General features: G+C 39.7%; 1 protein-coding gene and 1 long non-coding RNA gene across 2 annotated transcripts in view; both read right to left on the bottom strand.

Annotated features, from left to right (window-relative positions):
- Window positions 1-322: 322 nt before the first annotated feature.
- On the bottom strand, window positions 323-10,880 carry LOC122738538. Its single transcript, XR_006354645.1, has 3 exons — window positions 9,625-10,880; window positions 464-675; window positions 323-379 (listed from the first exon to the last, which is right to left on the bottom strand). It is a non-coding gene; the product is annotated as an uncharacterized LOC122738538 (long non-coding RNA).
- A 1,672-nt stretch (window positions 10,881-12,552) lies between these two features.
- Window positions 12,553-27,885, bottom strand: part of MAT1A (methionine adenosyltransferase 1A) — a 41,718-nt gene continuing 26,385 nt past the window's right edge. The window contains exons 6-9 of the mRNA XM_043982960.1: window positions 22,649-22,867; window positions 18,767-18,949; window positions 17,908-18,041; window positions 12,553-16,875 (exon numbers count right to left, since the gene is read on the bottom strand). Coding sequence (XP_043838895.1) covers window positions 16,773-16,875; window positions 17,908-18,041; window positions 18,767-18,949; window positions 22,649-22,867 — 639 coding nt within the window. The 3' untranslated portion in view covers window positions 12,553-16,772. The remainder of the gene's footprint in view (window positions 16,876-17,907; window positions 18,042-18,766; window positions 18,950-22,648; window positions 22,868-27,885) is intronic.

A 27,885-nucleotide genomic window follows, 5' to 3' on the forward strand; every position in this document is an offset into this window, starting at 1 on the left:
GAGGGTTAAGTGACTTGCCCAAGGTCACAGAGCTAGTAAGTGTCCAGTGTCTGAGGCTGGATTTGAACTCAGGTCCTCCTGAATCCAGGGCTGGTGCTTTATCCACTGCACCATCTAGCTGCCCCCTAACCGATAACTTTCAAAGCTATTATACTAGTATTTCTTATATGTCTTCCTCCAGTTCTCTCCTGTGAATTTTTTTTATTAAATTGTATTTTTCAATTATCAAGAGCTTTCTTCTTCTTCTTCTTCTTCTTCTTCTTCTTCTTCTTCTTCTTCTTCTTCTTCTTCTTCTTCTGCTGCTGCTGCTGCTGCTGCTGCTGCTGCTGCTGCTGCTGCTGCTGCTGCTGCTGCTTCCCACATCTCCTCCTTCTCCTCCCTGGGAAAAAAAAGAAAATCAAAATTCTTATAAGTATACTTAAACAAAAGAAATTCCCATGCTGACCATGTCTGAAAAACCCACCTCATTCTGCCCATCGCTTCTCTATCAGAATTTAGGCAGCATTCTTCATTCATCATGATTGATCGTTGCACTGTTAAGAGTTTTTACACCTTTCAAATACAGTGCTGGTATTTTACTAAAAAGTGTTTTCTGGGTTCTTCTCACTTCATTCTGTATCAATCCATGTGTATCTTCCCAGGTTTTTCTGAAACCATCTCTCTCATCATTTCTTACTGGAAAATAGTATTACATTTAATAAGTAAATCATAATGTGTTCAGACATTTACCAATTGATGGGTTCTCCCCCACACTACCCCCTGTTTCTGTTTTTTGCCAATACAAAAAAAAAACAGCTGTAAGTTTTTTGTTGTTTTGTTTTGTTGTATGGATCCTTTTCCTGTTTCTTTTATCTCTTGAGAATATAGACCAAGAAGTAACTTTTTGGATATAATTCCAAATTGCTTTCTAGGATGGCTAGAACAGGTCATGGCTGCACTAATAGTTTATTAATGCACCTGGTTCTAATTCAACATTCATCATTTTACTTTTTTGTCAATTATGCCAATCTGATGGGTTTGAGGTAGAATTTCAGGGTTGATTTAATTTGAATTTCTCTAATTATTAGTGATTTTGAAAATTTTTATATGGCTACAATTACTTTTGATTTCTTCTCTTTAGAAATGCCTATTCATGTCCATTTATCAATTGGGAAATATATCTTATTCTTATAAACTTGAATCAGTTCCTTGTATATCTTAGATATGAAACCTTTATCAAAGAAATCTGATACAAAGATTTCCCACCCACCCCCAGGTTATTTTCCCTTCTAATCTTAACTGTACTGGATCCTTTTGTGTAAAAAAAAAAATACATTTTATGAATTTTTCTCAATCCTATTCTGTTATTCTTTTTCCTCTGTCTGTTCCCCAACCTCTCTTTACGTAGAAGAAGGTCATGGACTGAGAATGTACTCAGCACAGTGCTTAGGCTTGATGCAAATAGCTTCTAAGCTCCAGTCTCTTTTCTCTGCCTCTCGCCCAGGCTCCAATCATATAGATTCTTACCCTTTCTTTCCTTTTAAATTTTAAATTTTTTTTCACAATTTTTCTCGTTTACCCCCTTTCCACAAAAAAAAGAGAATTGTTTTTCTAAACTTAAGGTGTATTTTGTTTATTACTAATCCCCCCTCAGATCTAGCATCCTTCACACTCCTCCCTCTTCCCTCTCCCTGTTTCCACCTGTTTCCCTGTTGGGTCGAATATTCTGTTTGGGTATTCCTATACCAAACTCTTTTTGTGTTCTACCCTTCTTTGACTAGTTCAGATGAAAATGAGGCTCAGGTGACATCCACCCTCCTACCCTTCCTTGTATAGATTTCTGTTTATATCCTCCCTTTTTGTGAAATAATTTGGATTTAATCCTTTCCCTTTTTCCTTTTAAGATCATAAAACATAACAAAAATCACTCCCAGAGCCTCTGAATTTTTTTACTCCTTCTATGACCCCTTGATAACATTTTAGTTTTTAAGGAATGCTTCTGTCATTTGTCCCTTCCCATTAGAATGTAAACATTATCCTTATAAAGTCTTTTCCCAATTCTCACTTGTATTTACCTTTCTATCTTTTTCTTTACTTTCACATCTGTATTTTAAATTTTCTACTCTGCTCTGGTCTTTTCATTGGGAATACTTGGAAGTTCTTTATTTAGTGAAAGGGCCATATTTTTCCTCACTAGATTTATACTCAGTTTTGCTGGGTAAGCTATTCTTGTTTGTAAACATGCATCTTTTCCCTTTTAGAATATTGTATTTCATCCTTTCTGCTCCTTTAAAGTGGTAACTGCTAAATCTTGTGTGATCCTGAGAGTGGTTCCTTGATATCTTAACTCTTTCTTTTTGGCTACTTGTAGTTTGGGGGGGGGGGGAGTTGTTGTTTTTTGTTTGTTTGTTTGTTTTTCCGTTGGAAGTTCCAGATTATGACATTCCTTGGAGTTTTCATTCTGGGGCTTTTTTCATGAAGTGAACAGTGAATTGTTTCTCTTTTCACTTTGCTCTCTGGTTCTAAGTGATGTGGAATTTTTTTCAAGATTTTTTGAAATATGATGTCTAGGCTCTTTTTCTGATCATAATTTTCAGGTAATCTGATTCTTGAATTATGTCTCCTTGATAGTTTTTTTTAAGTCAGTAGTTGTTTATACAAGCTATTTTACGTTGTCTTGGGGTTTTTCTATCTTTTGACTTGTGTTTTCTTTCTTCATTTTTTTTTGTGAGGCAATTGGGGTTAAGTGACTTGCCCAGGGTCACACAGCTAGTAAGTGTTAAGTATCTGCAGCCTGATTTGAATTCAGGTCCTCCTGACTCAAGGGCAGGTACTCTATCCACTGCGCCAGGTAGCTAGCTGCCCATTGACTTGTTTTAATATTTCTTATTTTATGGTGACATTAACTTCTTCTTGGTCTATTCTAACTCAAAGAGTCTGCTGCTTGGACAAGGTTTTATACCACTTATGCTAAACTATTAATTATCTTTCCAAATCTCTCCCTGATTGTCATTCCTTTTCTAACTTTTTCATCTAGACATTTCATTTTATTTTGATGAATAATTTCAATTCCTTTTCTTAGCACATTATATCTTGTAAAAAATTTAACTGATCTTGTAGATCTCTGTTTTTGTTTGAGGTTTGGCTTGTAGTAGTTTTGGAGTTATTATTGTCTTCTGGGTTTGGGTCATGAGTATCACTGACATCATAATAAGTTTTTATCTTTTTTGGTTTACTTATTCTTCCAGAAATTGGCTCTGGGAAATTATACATTGCTGGCCTAGATAGGAATTTTAGAGCCTGAGGCTGTAGTTCAGATCCCTCTGATATACATCTTCCCACCTGGCTGCTATCCTAGGTGGTAGAAGTAGGGCCATAACTTTCTCTGGATCATGCCTGTTCAAGGATCTGGGCACTAAGTTCACAGTCCTAACCCATCTTGAAAACTGGACTCATGTCTGAATCCACAGTCAACTTTGAGTGTCCCCGAATTTCTGGCAAAGCTCAGATTTCTAGGAGCTGAATCTCAGTCCATTCCAAGTCTACAGTTCTTGCCCTGATCACTTAGGTATAGGTTGAATTCATGATCTTTGGCTAGAAAGATGACACATTGTAGTTTTGTCTTTGATTTCCAAGCCACTATTTATCTGGTATTCTTCTTATATTGTTATTAGAGTACTTGTGGGGTGACCTGGGCTGAACTGCTTCCTGCTATTCCACCATCTTGATCTAGTTTCCCATGTATACAATGAGGGAATTTCTCATATCATTGGCTGATTGTTTTTCTTGAACCGCCCCCCGCCATGAGAGTTTTACTATATGACACAATCCAGTGCATTGTTACCAAAATCCTTTGTCAGCACACAGATAGAACCCACCAGGAAATATTACCTTGTATGGCTCCCCAGTATATCATAGAATCATAGATCATCCTCTTCCTACTCTCTTCTTGCAGTTTAGTTTTTCTGCATTGCTCTGCCTATAGTTCTATTAAGTTCCCGCAAAGTATCATGGGTAGACCCTTTTCAGAAGAAAGCCTATCTTCTTTCCCAAACTTATCTCAGTCAGGCAAAGAAGGCTATTTCAGAGTATCATTGTCATGGTGGTTTTATAGCCCAAACATTAGGACCTACCTGGATGACTCTAGTCTAAAGCCTCTCCCTTGAACTATGGATAGTTGGTTACCACAAAACTCTGCCTCATACAATATTTCACCCAGTACTCAGGAACACAAAGCTACTTTTTTATCTTTAAACAATTCTCCATCACTGACACCAGGTTGAGACAAGATAAATTCACTGTCTAAGCAATGTGTTTTTCACCCAAATTAGTACTTCCTACAAGTCCTGACACTTGACAAAACATGCTTTCAGTGTCCCTCAGGCCCCCAGAGTCACTTTGGAACCAAAGTAGGGTTGCTCAAAATACTCCCACCAAAAAATAAATTGAAACTGACTACTGTCAAATTTGAATAAGCAAGCTTGTCTCGAAAGAAGAGATATGAGAACATTCGCTCTCTCACTGTCTCTCTCTGTCTCTCTGTCTCTCTCTCACTGTCTCTCTCTGTCTCTCTGTCTCTCTCTTTCTCTGTCTCTCTCCATCTCTGTTCTCTCTCTGCCTCTCTCTAAATATCTTTCTGTCTGTCTGTCTGTCTCTCTCTTTCTCTCTCTCTCTCTTTCTCTCTCTCTCTCTCTCTCTCTCTCTCTCTCTCTCTCACACACACACACACACACACACACACACACACACACACTTCTTTTCTAAGGTGGGGAGCTATCAGACCTTTTCAACATGGTTAATTTTGCTGAACTGTTTTTTTCTTCTTTCTTTATCATAAAAGATGGCTGTCTGAGAGGATATAGTGATACAATGAAGAATATAGATAATTTAAAAACAAAAGATAGCAACATTTTTTTAAATATCTGAGTTGCTTCCTATAATATTCAGAGTAGGGACATAGTGAAAAAAGTCAAGTGCCCTCTCATTAACTATGTGCCAAGAGAGGGGAAAATCAAATGGTTTTCACTACATGAGTAATACCAATATATCACTCTCTCTAGGTTCACTCCCTCAACTTGGAATGTGGACTCAACGATTGGGTTACTGTGCAGCTGCCATTATTCTCCTCAGGGTTCAAGGGGCAATTCTTGAGAGATTGAAGCTGTCTAGTATTGTCATTCATGACACTAGTGTGCTTTCCATTAACTTCATTTAGTCAAATTTTAATTAACTTGGGGTTTTTTGGGGGGTTTTTTGGTTTTTTTTGGAATTAACTTGTTTTTTCTTTTTTTTTTTCAATTAACTTTTAGAAAGGGGCATCTACTAAGGTAAGAACAATTGGTGCAAAATGTGGCTATCTTTCTGTATCTTTCTATGTCTGTGGTATGTTTGCCTCTACTTTATTTCCAAAGTGACTCCTGGGGTCTGAGGAACAGTTAAGCCTTGTTTATCAAATGTCTACATTTGTAGGAAGTGCTGATGGGGGTGGATTCCCAGTAGCTGGAAGAAAGAGGAAATTATATGCCAAATCCATTTGAGAATTACTATGGTTTCCCATGTCTTCTTTTATTCGATGTACACATTCTCATTTTCTTTAACAATCTGTGAGTCTTCTGTACCTTGACCATCTTGGCCATATTCCTCTAAACATCCTCAAACGCCAGTCATTGCTCATCCTAACTATTGTGAATAGAACTAAATTCAGTTATCCAGCTATAGTCTTATCAAGGCAGAGATGAACACCTCCCTCATTCTTGACACCATGCCTATCATTATAAACCCAAAGACTTCATCTGTGTTTTAGCTGTTGTGCCATACTCCTGGTTCATTAAATAGGTACTCTTTAAAAATGTCAGCATCTTGTTTTAAGAGATATTGTTGTTTAACCACAGTTCTCCCGTATAATAAATTAGGGTTTTTCTTTTCTTGACTTAATGAGGAATTCAATATTTATCGCAACTAATTTGGTCCTATTGTTGTGACCTGAGATCCTTTGACACAAATGTATTAACAATTAATCCCAACTTTTTATTATCTGCATATTTGTCAAGAATGCCTTCTATGGCTTTCTTCAAATCATTGGTGGAAGTCTTAAAGAGTATAGGGCAAAGAATAGACTTCTGGGGCACTCCTGACCAATTCTTAGATCTGATCATACAACCCATTCCAACCCACCTAACGGCACCACCTTCTAGTCTATGTAGGATCATAGACTTAGAGCTAGAAGGGACTTTGGAGACTATCTAACCTAAACCTCTCTCTTGACAGATAAGGAAACTGAGGCCCAGGGAGACAAAGTAGTAGAAGTAGGACTGGTCCCAGTTTCTGTGACTCCAAAGTCACTGAAGGAAAAACTCCACCAAATGCTTTACTCTAGAAATATGATGTATAAAAGGAATTGAAGTGTATTTTTGTAGCTCGATAGGAAAGAATTAGAACCAGTTGGAAAGGCTGAATTAGAAATTAGTGGGAACATATATCAATGGAAGTGTTCTAAACTGGTCGCACGCTCACCTCACAGATATTCTATAGAATGGATCTCTACATTGGATGAGAAGTTGGATTTGGTGACTTCTGAAATCACTTATAAAATTCTAGGATACTAAGTTATAGGGGAGACAGATTTTTGGCTCAGTAAAAGAAAACATATACCACTAATTAGTGCCTTTGTAGGTAGGGAGTTACCTTTCAAGCAGAAATTGGAGGACAACTTGTTGAAGGTGTGTAAGAGGACCATGGGATTTAGGGTTGGAATGACCATTTAGTTTAGCATCCTCATTTTGGATATGAAAACAGCTGAGATCCACAGAACTTAAAAGACATGTCTAACCATCATACAGGGAGGGCTCCTTCAGGTCTACAGTTACCTTGAAGCATGAAGACTGTAACTCCTCGACAATGTAGTAGATATCATGAGTTGCTGTGGTTCTAAAACTCAAGCAGACATGGATAATGCCCCTTTATGGCACTTATTTATTTCATGAGATATAGAAGATACTCACTCACTGGGCTGAAAATTGGGCCTCATCACTTCTTGGGCCACTTCCAACTCTGAGATTTTATGACTCTGTGGACTGGCTTTATTACTCTCAGGTCCATAAAAAGGTTTCCACTTTGTTTTGTATGCCTGATATAATCAAATCTTGCTCAAATAGAAGGGAGAAATGGCCTATTCAGCAGAGCATTTTTCTGTGCCCTCTGCCAAGGCAATCAAAGAAACAACTCATCATTGGAGATGTTTCTGTTCTAAGGCAGCTTACTTAAACATTAGATGGCCTAGAATGCCTGGGTCACTCTGCCATGACATTCAGGTTATGGGCATGCTTGCATCCTCCTTTGGGTGTAAATTCATGAAAGACCAATACAAATACTTACAAATTTACAAGAAATATATGAATTGCTAAATGTGAAGAATTTATAGAAATATTTTTCTAATTGAAAAAGTATGATGGGGAAGGTGTTGTTTGTTTAATTTAGTTTTCTTTTTTTTCCATCTTGAGTTCTGGCATGTTCCCAGCACAAAGCAAGCCATGAGAGATGAAAGTGTTTGGGAAGTTCTCATTAAAGACATCCCTGTTATTTAGGCATATCTTGCTTCTCTCATTGGAAATTCTGGTTGGTTAGTTAGTTGAGGGAATCACATATATAATCATTCAAATTTATACAGTGCTTTAAAGTTTTCAAAATGTTTTAGATAGTAATATACACCTCGCAACATTGTAGGTACTACAGACATTGTTATTCTCATTTTTCAGATGGGAAAAGTGAGTCTCAGACCCTTTAGCCAGGGTCACATAGCATCAGAAATGGGGTTTGAAGCCATGATTTACTGAATTCTTCTTGATCCCAAGTCCAATTCTTTATCCACTACACCTTAATGCTTCCATATACTTCTTTGTAGAGGCTCGAGGTTGATGGGGGTTGGGGGAGTTGGGTGGGGAGTCCTTTCCAGCCCTGGAAGAAATCCTAATCAAATGTTATGTACCTCTATGAAAATTCAGTCTCTTCTACCCTCTAGTGGCCAAAATAACTTATGACTAAAAGCCTACTCTACTCAAAAATTCCTTATTGACCCCTCAATAGGAAAGAATATTTTATTGTTTCCCAGATGAATTGATTCACAAATGAACTTTCAAATGCCACTGCAAGCTAGCATAAACAGTTATAAATTATTGTCTTCACATGCTCCAAGCCATTTTGCTAGAAAAGAAGTAGAAAAGAATAGAAGCTTCTTTGGAGTTTGTTCTAGTAGCAAGTAAATAAGAGTTGTATAGGTGTTCAAGAAAGACTAGCACCTCTGGTGTGAGGGAGGCTTTTCCAGTTTTGGTGTCCACCTGGCATTCAACTCTCACCTTTGGCTTCAAGAAGCTGTATCAAGTAAGCATCTGAGACTGGAGAAAGAAACATGCTTTGGTGACAAGCACCCCCTCACTCTTTAACCCCTCAATGTCAGAATCCAGATGTTTATGTGACCCACCCCAAGCAATGTGGACTCACTATGCATGCTAAAATCTCTAGGGTTGATTCAGGTTAAGCTTTTAATAACTTTTCTCTTTAAGTTATGAAAATCCTGGGAACAGTGAGGGGCATATTTCTCTAATAGTAAAATAGAAGCATCTGTCTCGGGGGGAGTCATCACTTCCAGGGCATAGCATTAAGGAGTCCCCTTTCCTAAAATGAGAAAGTAGTACAGACTGGAACCTACTGAAAGAATTAAGAATTAATCACTATCTCTTTTTTTAAATTTTATTTAGTGAGGCAATTGGGGTTAAGTGACTTGCTCAGGGTCACACAGCTAATAAGTGTTAAGTGTCTGAGGCCAGATTTGAACTCAGGTACTCCTGACTCCAGGGCCGGTGCTCTATTCACTGCACCACCTAGCCGCCCCTGAATTAGTCTCTCTTAATCTCAATAGAACCTCTTCCAAAAGAATTGCACTCTGTAAATATGACCTTACTGCTCAAGGTAGGCTAGGTAGAGGCAAATATTAGTTAAGGGGAAAGGGTCCCAAGATTAAATTCAAGGTCTCTACACAAAGTTCATGGAGAATGAGAGTTTCCATTTCCTGGCTGACCACAGGTTTAGAAATGACCTTGTCACATTCCAGCAGAGTCAACAGTGCCTTTAGAGGATTTACAGATACTTAATCTTCCAAAATTATTCCTGTAACTGAGGATAACTGCCAGAGATTTATAATCTCTAACCCAGCTATTGCTCAAAGAAGTCAAAGACATGCATCTTGTGTACAACATCATCATCTAGCCCTTCAGTGTCTTCTGGGTCTTAAACCTCAAGCAATTTACAGCAAAGCCTGGCATGCAAGTCTACTTCAGAAATATATAAACACACACAAATACACAAAACAGAGCAGCACAATAATGTTAGTAACACCAAAATGGTTGAAACAGACAAACAGGGACTTGTTTTGTACTCCAGTTAGTAAAACCCACAGTGCTCTTCCATGAAAAGGTGTTTGGCTTTCTTGTTCTACCTTGATCCATCACAACACCAGTCTATAACTATAGCACAGGAACCTAGCCTCAATACAAGCTAGAAGTTCCAGCTCTCCTAGCTTTCACATACAGGCATTCTCAGCGTAGGTAGGAAAAAACTTGTGCCCTTGTTAGGACTATTGTCAATACTTACCATTTTGTTATGCTGCCATCTTGTTTATTTTGTTATTGATCTCTTTTCTATGTACTGAATTCTGTATGACAAATTGCTATTTCACCCACCCTAGATCTCCAATAGAGAGAATGAGCAGGTCACGTTAGCAGCCTCAGAAGTTACATATTAATTTCCATCAGGTTCAGGATGCCTGGCCATTTCAATTCCGAGAAGGGGCATATAGCCAGGGAAAGTCAACCAGGGACACCAATATGTTCTTAGGTTTGTGGGTAGATCAAATCATGAGGATAGATATGTACTAGAAGAAGGAATAGGAGGCAGGAAGGGCTATGTGGGAGTGGGGGGGAAATGAAGTGAAAATCTATGCTGAAAAGTCAAAAGAGAGGTAGGTAGGTGGTATTGGGGCAGCTAGATGGCACAGTGAACCAGCACTGGATTCAGAAGGACCTGAATTCAAATCAAATTCAAATTCAAATTCAGACACTGACACTTACTAGCTGGGTGACCCTGGGCAAGTCACTTAACCCTCATTGCCCTGCCCAAAAAACAAAAAAGTCAAAAGAAATGTGGTCTGGGAGCTAGGTGGCTGCCCTAACTTCATAAAGCAACTCAGCAGAGGAATCTTATCAACTTATCTTCTAAATGCTCAAGAGGACTTACTGCCATCTGTATATCAATGTATCTGTCACATAACTCAAGCACCCAGGACCTCTTTTATGTCAAAAGATTAGGAGGGCAGCTAGGTGGCACAGTGGATAGAGCACTGGCCCTGGAGTCAGGAGTACCTGAGTTCAAATCTGGCCTCAGACACTTAACACTTACTAGCTGTGTGACCCTGGGCAAGTCACTTAACCCCAATTGCCTCACTAAAAAAAAAAAAAAAAAGATTAGGAAACATCCAAATAACTTCACTTTTCAGGCACTTGAATATGTCATGGATGCCATGTTGACTATGATTTTATGGTTCAGAGGTACAACTATTCAAAACATAGATCAAAAGCAAATATCCTCTTCCTAGGCAACAGCAAGACCCAAACAAAGTAGGAGTTTCATTTTCTGACTGTATTTGCCATCCCCTATGCCTGGAATGCTCTCCCTCCTCATCTCCAGCCTCTTGGAATTTCTAGTTCCTTCAGCTCATGGGCCACTTCACACACAAGGTGATGCCATATCATTGAATTGGATTGAAGTGAGGGTGGGCTGTGCAAAGTCACCAACCTCACTCTCTCCTCCAGAGCCATCTGGGTCCAGTGGCAAGATATATATATCAGGATGACTGGAGATAACCCTGGATGTTTAAGGCGATTAGGGTTAAGTGACTTGCCCAGGGTCACACAGCCACTAAGTGTATGAGGTGAGATTTTAACTCAGTTCTTCTTGACTCCAGTGGACTCTATCCGCTGTACCACCTAGCTGCCCCTACCAACATAGTAATGATAAAGATAAAGATGGGGCCTGGACAAATAAGTTCATGAACACAGAGATATTAGATAAGGAAACACCTAGCAATGCAGGTGAATCCAGGTCTTCCATCCTCAGAGGCTAGTTCTCCACACACTATATAGCGTCTTGCCTCACTCACTCAAGAAATGCTTGTTAAATTGAATGAGAATGAGAAAGAATTGTCATTGCAACTGGCACTTAATGCGGTCACTAATGACATTAAAGAGGGAGCTTTCAGTAACATAACATGATGGGAACAGTGTTGAAGCAATGAATACAGTAAATGTGAAGGAGTTGCTCAATGAACAAGGGAAGAGAAGAGAGAACAATTCAATCATGTGGCAACATTGAGAGAAGGTAAGGTTTTATTTTTAGGTGATGTATCTATAGGCAGGAGTAAAAGAACCAGTTTCCAAATGAGATTACTCCTAGGACAAACCACAGACTATCTAGGACAGCTCTTTTGCTGGAATCACAAGTTTCAAGAAGTTACTCAGGGTTGTCATATTCCTTTCTAAAAACCAAAGCCCCCAAATCCTCACAAAGTTAAAAATATCTCTAAAAAATAATTTCTTGGGGCAGCTAAGTGGCACAGTGGGTAGAGAACCGGCCCTGGATTCAGGAGGACCTGAGTTCAAATCCAGCCTCAGATACTTGAGACTTGCTAGCTGTGTGACCCTGGGCAAGTCACTTAGCCCTCATTGCCCTGCAATAAATACATAAATAAATAAACAAATAAATAAACAAACAAACAAACAAACAAATAAATAAATAAATGAATGAATGAATGAATAAATAAATAAAAGAAGAAAAAACTATTTCTTAAAACCTTACGACATGGTATACTGATCTGAGCACCAAGAAATGCTGAAATAGTATCTGGAGGACCTGAAGTGTATTTAGGAATTTCCTCACTAAGGGATCTCCATTCCAGTAGGAAAGCAGGTGGCTTGATTCTCATGACTCAGACTCTCTCTAAAGAAGGTGAATCTAAACTGGATGGAGTAGCAGAATACATGTGTCTCAGTATATTCACACCAGCGCTTTCTAATGCTTCATCATGTTCTGGAGGTAGCACTGGGTTCTTGAAGGCTATGAAAACACCTGACTTGATTGGTCCTTCCAAATTCAAAGAGGTTCCATCCAGTACAGGCTTGGCAAATGTCTATCTTCTAAGCAGCAGCCAGGATAAGTGGAGAGGGTCTATTCAACACTAGGTTGGCCACAAAGTGATGACATTTTTTCAGCTGCAGTAATTCCCAGAGTATCTACTAGAGCAAATTGAGTTTGCACTCTATGTTGGTGAATACACACCAACAAATTGCAGATTCTTGGAGCTGAAGGAGAAGGGAAGAGAAGGGGAAAAATGAGAAAACAGAGGAAAACGAGGACAAGGAAGGAAGATAAAGAGAGGGAAGTGGGAAAGGGAAAGAAGAAAGAAGAGGGTAGAAAAAAGGAGAGGAAGAACAAGAAAAGAAAATAGAGGAAGAAGAGGAAAATTTATGGGTTTTTTTAAACACTTTAAAGTTTATTGAGCATTTCCACCGCCCAAAAATGAGTGCATATGTATTTATGTATGTGTAGTGTGCGTGTTGCTGTTTTCCTTTGTTTTCAAGAGAACTAATGACATCACAGGGTGAAGTCTTGATTTGTGTATGAATTGGATTTAAGTGAGACAATTACATTGTCATCAGCCTCACACTCTCTTTCAGTCATCATAGTCTAATAGTAAGACAAAAGTCAGAAGCACTGGCAATGGCCTGGGATGTGGTAGATGACTTTGGCATTTTGGATGTCTGACCGAGGTCTAAGTACTCCACATAGCCTGCTTCAGTCACCTTTGTGACCATTGGGACAAATTGTTCACTTCTGCTCGTTCTACCAGGTAATCTTCGCATGCTTGGGATAGACATCCCCTGACAGGCGTGAGACCCCTCAGTTACCTTCAGCCTGGTTTAGCCCTTCTGCCCAAATGGTTTCACCACATTGTGGCTAAAGAAAATGCTACTTAGAGCTCTTTGGAGTCACCTTTTGGAGAGAGTTGGGGAACAGGTAGACAGCAACGGCGGATGAGCAGCCCTGAAAAGGACTCAGCAAGACCTCACACCAGAGATGCAAGTTCTCCTTGAACAACCTATACACCCATGTATGTATGTCTGTATGTACTATGTATTATGTATTATATACACAAATACATAAAGCATCTTTTTGAGAAAAAAGATCACATCAGTATGCCGGCATACTTGTTCATACTAGAAAACTTGTGAGAAGTCATACATATTTACTTGTATTTTTAATATTTTGACATTAAGGTTAAAACTGAGCATAAAACAAGGAGGAATTAGCAGCTCAACAAGTTAGCTTAGTCTCCTTAACTTGATCTTGTTACAAAAGGTCTTTTGCACATTTTCTACAACCTTCAATTCCTTTAAGCAGTGTGCAGTTGTGAACCAGTCTGAATACAGTGATATGATAATGGATTGTGCTTTACCCATTATGAGTTAACCATTATGACCTGTAAAACTTGAGGAAATATCTGAGAGAAAAAAATATGAGAAAAGACATGATAGAGTACAGAAAAAAAATGGAGTTATCCAGAAGTTGGCCCCTTTGTTTCCATTTCAAAGTGCAATCTTGTTTAATATTATTCTGCTTTTTCCCCATCTCTTTCTATTTTGGAAGACTTTGAAGAATGGCAAAGACTGAACCGAAGACTAATCTTGTTTGGAATTTTATTTATTATATACAGAACTAGCAGGAGCTGAATATTAAGAAGAAAAGAGGTTAGCTTCATACAAATACCTTTTCTTTAATTTTTTTTTCTGATGGGGGCAAGAAAGTAGAAAATCAATGAATTGCAAATAGGCTAAGAAATGAACTTGCTCTTTATATTTCTGGAAAGGAAGAGTCAACAAAAATCAGGTCACTTACTCCTTTGGCGAGGCTGGCCAAGGCCAAATCTGGCCCTAAATGTGATACTCTGTTAGAAGTAGAGGGACTTTTTGGCAAAATATTATTAAGCTATAGCATGGCATTTCTGCATCCCATTTTGGCTCAAGGGGATTGTGCATAAATTATCCTTCTGTGCTCAGACAATATCTCCCATGAATATGAAAAATAATAACAATAAGTTCAGCAGGTATCATAGGACAAGAACAGAGATCCTCTTCCACTAGCCTTTTTTGCCCTTAGAATTTTATCTGTCAGAACCATTTCATTAATGTGAAGTAAAACTGAGTTTTCTGCTGGCAATGATCAGGGCAGACAGGTTGCTTGTCTCATGAAGTTGCCTAACACTGGAATTCTTGGCAAATACTTAGAAATTATGGGTCTGAAAGAAAGTCTTGTCCTGAGGATTTCTCTGGGGCCAAAAAATAATTTTTTTTTAAAGTGCATCAATTGGGGCAGCTAGGTGGAGCAGTGGATAGAGCACCGGCCCTGGAGTCAGGAGTACCTGAGTTCAAATCCAGCCTCAGACACTTAACACTTACTAGCTGTGTGACCCTGGGCAAGTCACTTAACCCCAATTACCTCACTAAAAAAAAAAATGCATCAATTATTATGTAGATGTGAGAGGAACTTTAAAAGATAGAACATTATTGGTGATCAATGACAAAAGGATGCTGGAATTTTAGTTTCCTAGGCGGATAAGTAATTGATGAACCACAGGTGAGTTCACAGCCGTAAGGACAATGTGGTATCAGTTAAAGAGATTTGCCTTAAAGGAATAAGGAATTAAATTTGGAGATGATAGACTGATTTGATTCATCATAGTATCCTTGGTTCAAATCAGAATTTTCTTCAGTGGCTGAGTTATTTTTCACATTCATTTGAGCTAAAGAAAAAAAAAAGGAGGGAGTGGTAGCTGAGGTATATTACATCTGTTACTTTATGTAGCTTAGTGTTATACATTAAAAAATCAGCTTGACCTTTACAATGGGCCTGCCTATTAGCAATGGTTTCATAGTAAGATATAGATGCATTTAATTTAAAAATATCTCTACTTAGAAAGTACCAGGTAAGAAAATGAAAGTATAATCACAGTTTCAGGCTTGGCAGTCCTTCACATGAAAAAATGCTTGTGTCTAAGAGGTGTGATTTTTCCAGTAAAGAACTTGCTCCATTGCTATGTCCTCCAGGAAACATAAGTCTCTTCAAAATGAGTTTTCAGGATTCATCTTCCTAACAACAGCAGCAGCTCCTCTATGGAAAATGGGCCCCAGAACTGGGGCCCCTGAGTGACACAGGATTTCTTGATTAGCAGGGTTTCCTCTTAGTGCTTTAATCTTTCTAGCTTCTCACTGGTTTTTATCCTCCACTCTCTTTCCAAGAGCAACCTCTTGGGTATCCTTGCTAGATGACACATTATATGATTTGTGTGAAATATTCCTGAGACAGCAATAAATACTTCTTTAGCTTCTCTCCCTGGCCTTGTCTCCTTTTATGCATTTAATCATGAGGATCATTGATTATCAATCAGCCATGGAAGTGTCAGTCCTCTCTCCAGGCAGATGTGGACATATTTCAAATAAGTCTTTCCTAGTCGATTCGATAAATGCTTACTAAGCTCCTACTATGTTCAAGACACTGGCTAGGGTGCCATTTAAACCTGCTTTCTCTATGAGGCCTGCTTCTTGACAAAAACCTGGCCCAGAGCACCAAGACAGGGCTCAACAGGAAGGAGCCTGAGACCTCAGAAGTATGACCCTCAACTGGCCCTAGGCTCATATGGTCATAGATTTAGAATTGAAGGGACTTTAGAGGGCCAACTGCCCTCACTCTATGGTTGAAGGAGCTAAGTGCTTTGCCTGAGGTCACAGAGACACTAAATGACAAAGTCAGGATTTGAACCCAGGACTTCTGAGTCCAAATCCAAGAATCTCTTCATTTCATCACTCTTCTTCCCTAGTTAAGAACTTTTCAGTGTAGTTCAGGTTTTCTTAACTGCCTCTTGGGCAGTATCTGGTGAATGAAGCCTAGGGACCCCTTCTCAGAGGAATGTCTTTAAATCATTATAGAAAATGGTCTATATTTTAGTTAGAGGTTCGTGAATATAAAGGTGTGCACTTTTCCCCCAGCTAAATTCACAGACCCCCTGAAATCTATTAATGAACCTCCTTGGGGGTCCTAATAGGAACCCCATGGTATAAGGATTATTTTGTAAATATAAGGCCAAATTTTGGGGACATTGACCCATTTGGGAAACCCTTGTGTTGGCACATGGCAAGTAGAAGAGATCTATCTACAAAGAACCCAGGATGCCATTATAAGAGAAATAAATCTGGGCCCTACACTTCCTCAATTCCAAACCCCATTACCACCACTGGCCTGTGAGTGATAAAGGGATAAGAGCTGCAATTGGCTTGTATATACAGCCTGGATATATGTCTTTCTTTTCAAATCATATTGTCCTGGGTCAGAATCAAGAGTTGAAGAGAAATCATCATGATCTTTACAAACAGGTCTGATCTAGCAACACTAGAAAGATGAATTCTACCAGGCCCGCTGCTGATAGCAACATCCTAAAAGTAGGCATGGTTTTGCCACTAAGTTGGGGCAGTAGTGAATAACAAAACCAATTCCTATAGAGATAATACAGTCTGTCAGTATCGTGTAGCTCTCTGATCTGGACATAGAGTGATCAAATGGGAGTGGAAATCTGGGGCCATCTTGCAATATGGAATCCTACTTTGCTCTCTTCAAGATACCGGTTCCTGTCAACATTAAAATATGAGTTTCTTGGGAACTTCCCAAGGAAATTCACTTCTTCCAAAATGGCCATAGCATGCTGTCTTCTGATAAATTGGCTTCTTCAAGTCAAGGTCCCTAAGGGTTTAGCAAAAGGAAAGAAAATGTTCTGTTATTCTAGATTTGCAGTCTCTGGATCACATGCATTGTAAACACAAGAGAACCGAGAGTAAATACCCTCATTCTATACATAAGTTAGGGAGAGCAATAGCACCTGCCTGTGATGGGTTGTTGTGGGGATCAAATAAGTTAATGTATGTAAAGCAAACTCTAAAACTCTATTAAAATATATCATCATCATTATTATCATTATTCTTATTATATAAAGTTTGAGGTTTGGGATGTCATGAAAACTCTTTGTCAGAGGACTTAGGTATTCTACTGCAATGAAGAATGTCTTGATATTATTATTTCCTATGCCATGTTCTGCCATATTCTACAGCCATGTCACCCCCTGCTCAAGAATGTTCACTGGCTCCTTATTGCCTCCAGGAAAAGCTTAAAACTTCCTCAGCTTGTAAAAAGTCTTTCACAACATGACTCCAGCCTAATTTGCCAGACTTACTACATATTAATCCTATCTGTACACACTTTCAGCCTTCCTGAAGTTTCCTTCAAAGGGCATGGGAACACATCTGGCCCTAGATGCCCCCTCCTGCCCAGAATGCACTCCCACCTCAGCTCCACATGTTAGAATTCCTAGATTCCTCAGCTTTCCAAGATTGGCTTAGCTCATTCTTATGAGTAAGTCTCTGAATTCTCCCTCTTCCTCCAAAAATCATAATTTCAGAAGGAAGAAAACCCTCTGTCTTGCTTCCTCTTTAGTTAGTGAAGAGGCAGGGGCATAGGGAATAAATGTATACTGGAAAAGGGGAAATAATTATTGCTTCTTTAAAAGTGTGGGGGGGGCAGCTAGATGGCGCAGTGGTTAAAGCACCGGCCCTGGATTCAGGAGTGACTGAGTTCAAATCCGGTCTCAGACACTTGACACTTACTAGCTGTGTGACCGCGGGCAAGTCACTTAACCCCCATTGCCTAAAAAAAAAAAAAGTGTGTGTGTGTGTGCACGAGCGTCCCTTAATGGGCGCATTGCAACTATTAGACCATTACCTCACAATTACTCCAGGACGAAGATCAAAATTCTTATTCACCACATCTAACAGCTCCTTCTCTGTCTTTTGGGAGGTCCCATAGGTGAAGAGGGAAATTGAGAGAGGCTCAGCCACACCAATTGCATAGGAAACCTTCATAGGGAGATGGGCACAAGAGACAGATCAGCTGGGAGGCTCTACCATTACCAAAGTCATAGCTAGCAGTTTTGGAAGCTAAGGTAAGCAAGATGAAAGATGTCCTTAAATCATTAAAAAAACAAACAAACAAAGTCAATTGAGGTTAAAGTAAAAGAGACATCTCTGGGGTATGCCTCAGACCATAGGGAGACTGATTCTAAGTCACTGACCCTATGGGCAGAAATAGGCTGTTGCAGGTGAAACCTGGAAGGAAGGAAGCCATCATTTAGCTTCCTGTTTTAACTAGTGATACTAAATAGGTTGTTGTTTCTAATGGAGTACAAGTTACATCAGAACCTCCAAATTTTGACACCCTGGGACAAATCACTCATTGTCCCATCATAGTTTTACCTCTTCCCATTTCTCACCTTAATCCAGGTTTTTATAAAAGCAGGAAACCTAAGGCATATATTCCACCACCTTAGGGCTAACTCTGCCACAAATACTGCTAAATTTGATATCCTTTATGCTAAAATAAGTCTTCTCCCATCATCCTAAAATGAATACCTAAGGGGAAAGAATAGCATGGGATGAGATGGAGCTCTGAAAGAATGATGTCTGGAAAATGACCATAGCCTTTAGCATCCCAGAAATCACATATTTTCATCAGAAACTGGCCCCTGAAGTTGAAAAGGTTATTGGGGGGAAGCAGGGAAGGAAGAAGAAAAGCACCAACATACTTGCACAAGAACTCTCCGACACAGTTTGGCTTTCACTAGGGACTTTGCCACCCAACGGGCTGCATATGCTGCAGAGCGGTCCACCTTGGTATAGTCCTTTCCCGAGAAGGCTCCTCCCCCGTGAGCCCCCCAGCCTCCATAAGTGTCCACAATGATCTTCCGGCCAGTGACTCCTGCATCCCCCTGAAGGGAGGCAAGAATAAGAATCATATGAGCAGTTTCAGATTGAGGAATAACCAACCGTGTCATCCAGAATCAATCAATAATATCTACTAAGTACCTACTATGTCCCAGGCACAGTGCTAAACTCCTAGGATGCAAAAAGAGACAAAAGCCAATCCCTGCCTTCAAGGAATTTACAAGAATACAAGGCATAGTTCCATTTTCCTACACTGGGGCCACTGATAGGTAAGAAGTCAGGAGAGCAACTAACTCTGTTGTGCTTAGTTAAGTCATATTTCCCCTCTGGACCTCAATTTCCTCTGTAAAGTGTGTGTATGGTGAGTATGTGTGTGTTGGGGGTGGGGGGCAGATGATGACTGATGAAATAATTCTGAGAGAACACCAGCCCCACAAAGAAACTGTTAGTGTTGAGAATTTTCCACTAGATGGCGATGTTGGGTCAGCGGTGTTTAGGACAACTGTCCAGAGGTCCCTACTTATTGCACTAGCTTCAAATCAGACCCTCTAAACAGGGCCAGAACCAGCCATCCGTGTAAGCAGAACAGAAGATAATAGATATGATCGGAGTCAAAGTGGCACCAGGCAAGGCCACCTGCTCCAGGCCACCAGTGCCATTAATTGCTGTTTACCCTTATAGCTTCATTCTTTTCTTTGGCTCTTTAAGATTTTGGCAAACAACATTGAGGGTGAGCTAGTACCTCAGATTAAACTCAAATCAGCCAATATCCTAGTTTCCAATTAGCCCCTTAGTAGAGAGGGAAAATGAGACATAGGATCCTATACCTGGGATAAGAATAATAACCATAATGATGATGAGGTAGCCAGATGGGACAGTGGATAGAGTGCTGAACTTGGGGTAAGGAAGACCCAATTTAAATTCCTTCCTCAAAAGCTTACTGTGTGACCCCCCCAGGCAAGTCACTTAGCTTCTCTATGGCATCAGTTTCCTCACATATAAAATGGGAATACTAATAGCATTTAACTTATAGTGTTGTTGTAAAAATTAAATGAGATGGCACATGTAAAGCACATTTGCAAAATATGCATACCTTAATATATTTGCATATTACTGTGCATATTTAAAAACCTTAAAGTGCTATATAAATGTTAGCCATTAATCATTATTACTATGTATTGTAATAAGCCCTTTACAAATATTATCTCGGGACAGCTAGATGGCACAGTGGATAGAGCACTGGCCCTGGAGTCAGGAGTACCTGAGTTCAAATCCGTCCTCAGACACTTAACACTTACTAGCTGTGTGACCCTGGGCAAGTCACTCAACCCCAATTGTCTCACTAAAAAAAAAATTATCTCACTTGAAACAATAATGCTATGAGGTAGGTACTGTTATTATCTCCATTTTACAGTGGAGCAAACTGAAGTAAATAAAGGTTAAGTGACTTGCCCAAGATCATACAGCTAGTAAGTACCTAAGTCAGGAATTGAAGTCAGGTCTTCCTGACTGTAGGCCCAGCATTCTATGCCCTGAGAAAGAAAATGTCAGTGATGTCTCATAACCCTGTATGGCGTGGAAAATAGAGATTCATCTGAGGAGAGCAGGAAAAGGACAGTCCACTATCTCACAATAAGCTTCTCCTGGTATGCAGCTGTTTGGGCAGGCCATGGATTTTGTCCAGCAATGAATATATCTAGGACAAACAGGGAAAATGGACAATGGATGGGGCCTAGAATGGAACAGGAGGAAAAGAGAGAGATGATTTACATTTGGAAAGTTGGGCAGAGTTCCACCTTACAACAAAGGCCCAGACCAACATTATTCCAGTAGAACTCTGATTGGTCTTTGCTGATCTGGCTGGTTTCAGCTCCACAGAACAAGATGCCCCTCTCAAGACAAGTTCATCATTTCTAACTTGCCACAATGCTGCTAAGTCGAGGCTTGATCAATACTCTCTCTCTAAGTCTCCTCTCCCCTCCAATAACGCCTTCCAATGCCTTCCTTTATAGAGGGTAGAAACCTGACTCAGTTCTCTTCACTTTGCATCTGCTGCTCTGCCTCGTTTCAACTCAAAGGAACAAGATGCCATGTTGTATCTCCTCCTCCCCAATTTTCTGCTTCGTTTTGTATGCTGTCTTCTCCTTTAGATTATAAGTTTCTTGAAGGCAGGAACTGTCTTTTTTATTAATTGTATGGTGAGTCTTCAACACAGTGCCTGGCACATAGTAAGCACTTAACAAATGTTTATTTGATCAGATGGGAGAAAATATTTCAAGTCATAGAAAACCATAGCCCTTGAAAAACTAAAGTCAGCTCAAGGTAGAAATGCCTGGTAATCACAAATGTATCAAGCATTTTGCCAACAAAGACTAGCACTCTAGGATAGACATGGAAGAAAACAAAGATATAGCATTTCTCATCCTGAGTAACTTCTTTCCATATCTGCCTTTAAATACTCCACAATCTACCTAATGTCCTGAGGGCACCTGCCTCAAGATCTTGTGACACTGCGTGGGTAGTAGTGGACTGCTCACCTGTTATCCATTATTCACTCTAATGACTGGCATATAACAGCAGTTCGAGGAGCAACTAAAGGGGGCAGTTAGAGAACTGGTCCTAGAGTCAGGAAGACCTAAATTCCAATCTAGCCTCAGACACTTATTAGTTGTGTGATCCTGAATAAGACACCCTCTCTGTACCTCAGTTTCCTCATCTGTAAAAATGGGGATGATGATAGCACCTACCTCCCAGTGTTGTTGTAAGGATCAAATGAGATAATATTTGTAAAGCATTTTGCAATATATAAATGTTAGCTGCTACTACTACTATTATTATTATTATTAAAGTTCATATAGCCCCTTAATACTCTACAAAGCATTTTTTCCATGGGAAGGGAAATAGAATATCTCTTTTTTTGGCAGATGAGAAACTAAACCTTAGAGGGATGGAATTATTTAATCACATACCCAATCACATAAACAATGGAGCCAAGATATTGAAAGAACTAGGGATGGTTTACCTTAGAGAAGAGATGATTAAAGTGGACATGATAGCTGCCTACAAGGACCAGAAGGTTTGAGCAAACTGAGGTAAATAAAGGTTAAGTGGAAGAAGGTATAGGCTTATTCCTGGGATTTCAAAAAGTAGAGCTTGAGGGGCAGCAAAAATAAATTAGCAACTTTAGCTAGAGGCAGACCCCACTGAGCCACCCCAAATCAACTCCTGTGCCTCCTTGGACATACATGTGGGCATGTGAATTTGTTTTTCTTGACTATGCATCTTTGCTTCAAAAATAGAGGGGTTGTTTTTCTTTTATTCCAAAAAAAAAAAGATCAATGTGGGAGAGAGGGTGAGCAGATTTTCATTCATTGCAAAATAGATGATAATAAGAATAGCTTTAAAGTTTACAAAGCACTTAAATATCTCTTTTAATGATGGATAGATGGAGAGGTAAATAAGTAGATGGATGGATAGATAGATAGATAGATAGATAGATAGATAGATAGATAGATAGATAGATAGATAGATAGATGATGGATGGATGATGGATGGATGGATGGATGGATGGATGGATGGATGGATGGATGGATGGATGGATGGATGGATGGGTGAGTGGGTGGGTAAGTGGATGAGTAGATAGATAGATAGATAGATAGATAAAACCAATGTTCAACCTGTGCTATGGAACAGAATCAACAAGGCCTGATTTGGATGCTAGGACATGAAGATATATAAGGCACCTGTGGCCCACCAATGACAAAACGCCCACTGGGCTGCAGGTGGTAAATTGTCTTTTCATCCAGATATTTTGAAGGCACCACAGCTTGGATCACTTGGTCCTTTAGAGCCTGGCGCATGTCCTCCAGTGTGATGTCCTCATTGTGCTGCACAGAGATCACAATGGTGTGAATGCGCACTGGAATGACAGCCCCATTGTCCTGCATGTACTGGACAGTGACCTGCATGGAGAAAAAACAAGGTGGTTATCACTCATGTTCCTTCCATGTTGTAAGCAGAGGACCAGGCTATGTATTGGTGCCTTGTGGGTTACAAATTATGAAGGCTAAGTACGCAAGTTCCTCTTCTTTCATGTCTCATTATGGCAGGAAGGTAACCCAGTGTTCTCATTCAAAAATAAAGGATCAAGTGTATCAGGTCCTACCAAGGTGGAAACAACAGGATACCATACTGCATTTCTGTTATCCAAGAGTCAGCCTGGTTAAATTTAACATACTATCACCACTGCTAACAATACTACAATAGTTTGCAATTATATAGCACTTTAAAGTTTACAAGGTATTTTGCAAATGTCACTATTTTATCTACACAACAACCTTGGTTGTAGGGGCTATTATCATCACCATTTTACAGATGAAGAAAGTGAGATCAGCAGAGGTGAAATGACTTGCCCCAGGTCAAACAGCTAGTAAGCAGAAGGGGTGAACCCAAAGTGATAGATATTACTCAACACAGCAAATCCCAAGATCCTACTTGTCCACTAAGATATGGATGAGTTCTGATCTGCATTACTGAAGGAAGTGACCACCCTGAATAAATTCAACTCAATTCACCAAGCACTTAGCTAGTATGCACTAAATACAAGGCTCTGTGAGACTCTTCCAATAATGCAGTGGCACCCATAAGAACAAAGTTTAAAGGTACAATGAAAATAACAGACAAATGCATTTGATAAATATTTAATGACAAATTATTGCTATAGAGTTATATTAATTAACCATAAATTGCAAGCAATTTGCATAAATTAATTGAATTATCCTTATTAATTTGTTGTTCTTGTTCAGTCATTTTAGACCTGTCCATCACTTTGAGACCCCATTTGGTGTTTCCGTGACAAAAATGCTGGAATGGTTGTCCATTTCCTTCTCCTGATCATTTTACAGATGAAGAAACTTAGGATTAAATGACTTGTTCAGGGTCACACAGCTCATGGGTGTCTATGGCCAGATTTGAACTCAGGAAGATGAGTCTTCCTGACTCCAAACCCAGCACTTTATCCCCTCTATCTACCTAGCTGTCATTATTATTATTATTATTATTATTATTATTATTATTATTATTATTATTATTATTAAACTAGGTAGGTTCTTTCTTCCCATTCTTTTAGACCTTCAGTGGCATTTCTTTCAATATAAGGCTTTTTACCATTGAGTCACAAGTAAGATGGAAAATTACATTTAATAGAAGGTTAATAGCTCCAATCCTCTAACACCTGATGTACCCCCATGTACCCTTCATAGTCAAGGACTGAAGCTGCATCTGCCATACCCATATTTGCTATCTTAACTGCAAGTATCTTAAATAGAATGCTTAGCTGTTCCCTAATACTCAAGTCCAAATATTCTGGATTTCCCGGGCACTCTGGGTCATGAAGTTGTGTCTACACTTCCCAAGAAGTGGGCATCACTATGTGACAGGCAAGGAGTTGCTTGAGAACTGGGTAAGTCAGGCCAAAGGCACAAAAGCACAGAAAAAGTGGATGCTGAATTTCCATCATCTAGCATCTTGGTTATGGAAGAAGAGGAAACAAAAGTCTGAGACTCCCCAACAGGTGAGGATCTTGAGGAAAAGGGTCTCATGGTACGCTGGTCCAGGATATAAAAAGAAACCTCTGATGATAATACATACATATTCTACCCCCAACAACTCCTAGGAACAGACCTTCATTAGCTGTAGTAAAACTAGTGACAATTATATCCTCCCTCAGGCATCAGGCAGTGGCATGGATTGGGGAAGAAACCTCAGAACCATCCCACCTTTTAATCATCATAAAAGCACTTTCATGTTTATGTTCAGGGGCAGCTTTTCATCTAAGCATAATACAATTTCAGGAGTCTCCATTAACAAAAGGGAGATCTCTCCCACCTGCTGCTGATACCTATACTTTAATTGGAGACATTCAACACTTAGTCTTGGTTTGTTCTGTTTTTTATTTGTTTTTTGCAGGGCAATGAGGGTTAAGTGACTTGCTTAGGGTCACACAGCTAGTAAGTTTCAAGTGTCTGAGGCCAGATTTGAACTCGGGTCCTCCTGAATCCAGGGTTGGTGTTTTATCCACTTTGCCACCTAGCTGCCCCCTCAACAATTAGTCTTAATCCCACCCATTTTATCTACAGAGCTATCCATGCAAGGATAAGCAATTCATTGGAAGAGGGATTTATAGCACAAAATTTTCCCAGGGCACCCAAAACATCAACCAATCAAAAAGCAGGTACTGAGTACCCACTATGGTATTAGATACTGGAGAAGAGATGAAAATATAAATTGGCCCCTGCCCTCAAAAAGCTGAAAATCAAAATGAATGTGCCTGAAACAGGTCTGGACTGGCCAAGGGGGCTTCCTGGAGGAGGCAGTACTGGATCTGGGTCAAGGATGGAAGCTGTTGATTTCATGACTCAGTGAAGACTTTGTGAAGACTCACAAAGACTAAAAAGTTTCCTAGATGCTGGAAACTTCCCCCACACCCCAACATTTGCCTATTTAGAAGTATGGACTTAGGGACAGCTAGGTGGCACATTGGATAAAACACCAACCCTGGATTCAGGAGGACCTGAGTTCAAATCTGGCCTCAGCACTTGACACTTACTAGCTATGTGACCCTGGACAAGTCACTTAACCCTCATTGCCCCCCCCAAAAAAAATATACACACACACACACACACACACACACACATATATACTCACTGAAAGAATGCTGGATTTGAAGGCAGAGGCCCTGGGTTTGAATCCTGGCCTGGCAACTTACCACTTGTGTGATGTTGAGCAAGTCCCATCAACACTTTGAACCTCAGTTTCCTCATTTATAAAATGATGTTGGACTTCATGACCTCTAAGGAATTTAAATCTGTGATTGCATTATCTTTTAAATTCCCGTGTGACAAGGGCACTATCTCCAAGTCCTAGGGCTGGGAAAAGGAGCTTGAGAAGTCTGTGTTTCAGCCTTCATGCAGAATCATGCTTAAAACTTATGTCTGAGTAGACTTGATATGATGGAGCAAGTCACTTAATGCTGTTTGCCTCAGTTTCCTCATCTGTAAAATGAGCTGGAGAAGGAAATGGCCAAAGACTCCAAGAAAACCCCAAATGGGTTAACAAAGAATGGAACATGACTGAAGCGACTGACCAACCACAATACTCTCAGGCATTCCTTCTGTTATCTGATCATCAATAAGAAGCAGCACAATGCTGTTCAGAAAGAAGGAATTATTAAAGGATCATATATCTAGAGTTGTAAGTGACCACAGAAGGCATCAAGACATTTTACAGATGAGGAAACTGAGTCCCAGGGAGGTTAAAAGAGTCCATCAAGGGGCAGCTAGGTGGCACAGTGGATAGAGCACCGGCCCTGGATTCAGGAGGACCTGAGTTCAAATCCGGCCTCAGACACTTAAACATTTACTAGCTGTGTGACCTTGGGCAAGTCACTTAACCCCAATTGCCCCGCAAAACAAAAACAAAAACAAAACAAAAGACTCCATCAAGTTCACACAGATAGTAGGTGTTGTTAGAGGTAGGATTTGAATCTTGTCTTCTTTTTTGTGTTTGTTGTTTCTGGGCTTTGTTTTTGTTTGTTTTTTGGTTTGGGTTTTTTTTTTTCGGGGTAATGAGGGTTAAGTGACTTGCCTAGGGTCACACAGCTAGTAAGTGTCAAGTGTCTGAGGCCAGATTTGAACTCAGGTCTTCCTGAATCCAGTGTCACTGTGCCACCTAGCTGCCACCTGAATCTTGTATTCTTGACTTCAAACCTGTACTACTAGGGGCAGCTAGATGGTGCAGTGGATAGAGCACCGGCCCTGGAGTCAGGAGTACGTGAGTTCAAATCCGGCCTCAGACACTTAACACTTACTAGCTGTGTGACCCTGGGCAAGTCACTTAACCCCAATTGCCTCACTAAAAAAAAACCTGTACTACCAAAAAATTCTTGATTGAAAATGGAAACGTATCATGAATAGAATGTTGGTAGAGAAGCTACCACTGTCAAATGTCTAATTTCTAGATGGAGAAAATCCCCTTTCAGGAATCTTTGGAACAACCTATCCTGGCACAAATACTGAATGGTAATTCAGTGGTGTTGCAATTGACTGAGAAGGCAAATAAGCCTTACAAGCCTTGGCCCAAAAAAATGTGTATGTGGATCTTTCATGTCCTCAGGGAAGTGTAAATCCAGAAGGAACTTGGCTTTGCATCAATGTTTGCCCTTTCTCTCTCTCCTTTCCAGATCCAGGAACATTCCATTTCTCAGCACGGGAGCAAAGGAGGTAATTTGCTTTCTTATACAAGTAAAATGGATAATCCCCTCCTACTAAATGCACTGCAAGTATACATTTAATTTTCCCATCCATCACCCAAGGAAAAGGAAAACTCAGGTGGATCAACTTATTTCTTTACAGTTCAATTCCAAGATTCCCTTCTCTGTGAATCCCATTCTATTTCAATATCTGTACATCTAGCTAAAATCAGACATCTATTTGTCAATTTTACTTGGTACAATAAAAAATATATTTTAAATTTCTTATTCTGATCTCTCCTCCATGTTACTCTCCCAAAAGGAAGGAAATTGAGAATGACTTTTTTTTTTTTAAATCCCCACTGCTGATGCAATTTCTAGTGAAGATTTCATGCATTGTCTTTTAAGCAGCATATACATTGATGCCCATTGTATCAATCAATTAAAAAGTTTGTCCTCAAAATTCTGCCCAGAGGCAAGGTGGCGAAGTGCCTGCTGCTAGGGCACAAAACCAAATCCAAAGTGTTTATTGAGTAGTACAATATGCAAAACTCTGGGCCAGGTACTATGGATGACAAAAAGAAATGTAAAATGATCTCTGCCCTCAAAAATCTAGTTGGTGAAACACACACACACACACACACACACACACACACACACACACACACATACTTAAAATACCTAAAATGGAAGGCAGAACATGGATGAGTCATTTTCATGACAAATAATAAA

The sequence above is a fragment of the Dromiciops gliroides genome, chromosome 2 (genome assembly GCF_019393635.1).
Source record: "Dromiciops gliroides isolate mDroGli1 chromosome 2, mDroGli1.pri, whole genome shotgun sequence".
In the NCBI taxonomy this organism is placed as follows: Eukaryota; Metazoa; Chordata; class Mammalia; order Microbiotheria; family Microbiotheriidae; genus Dromiciops; species Dromiciops gliroides.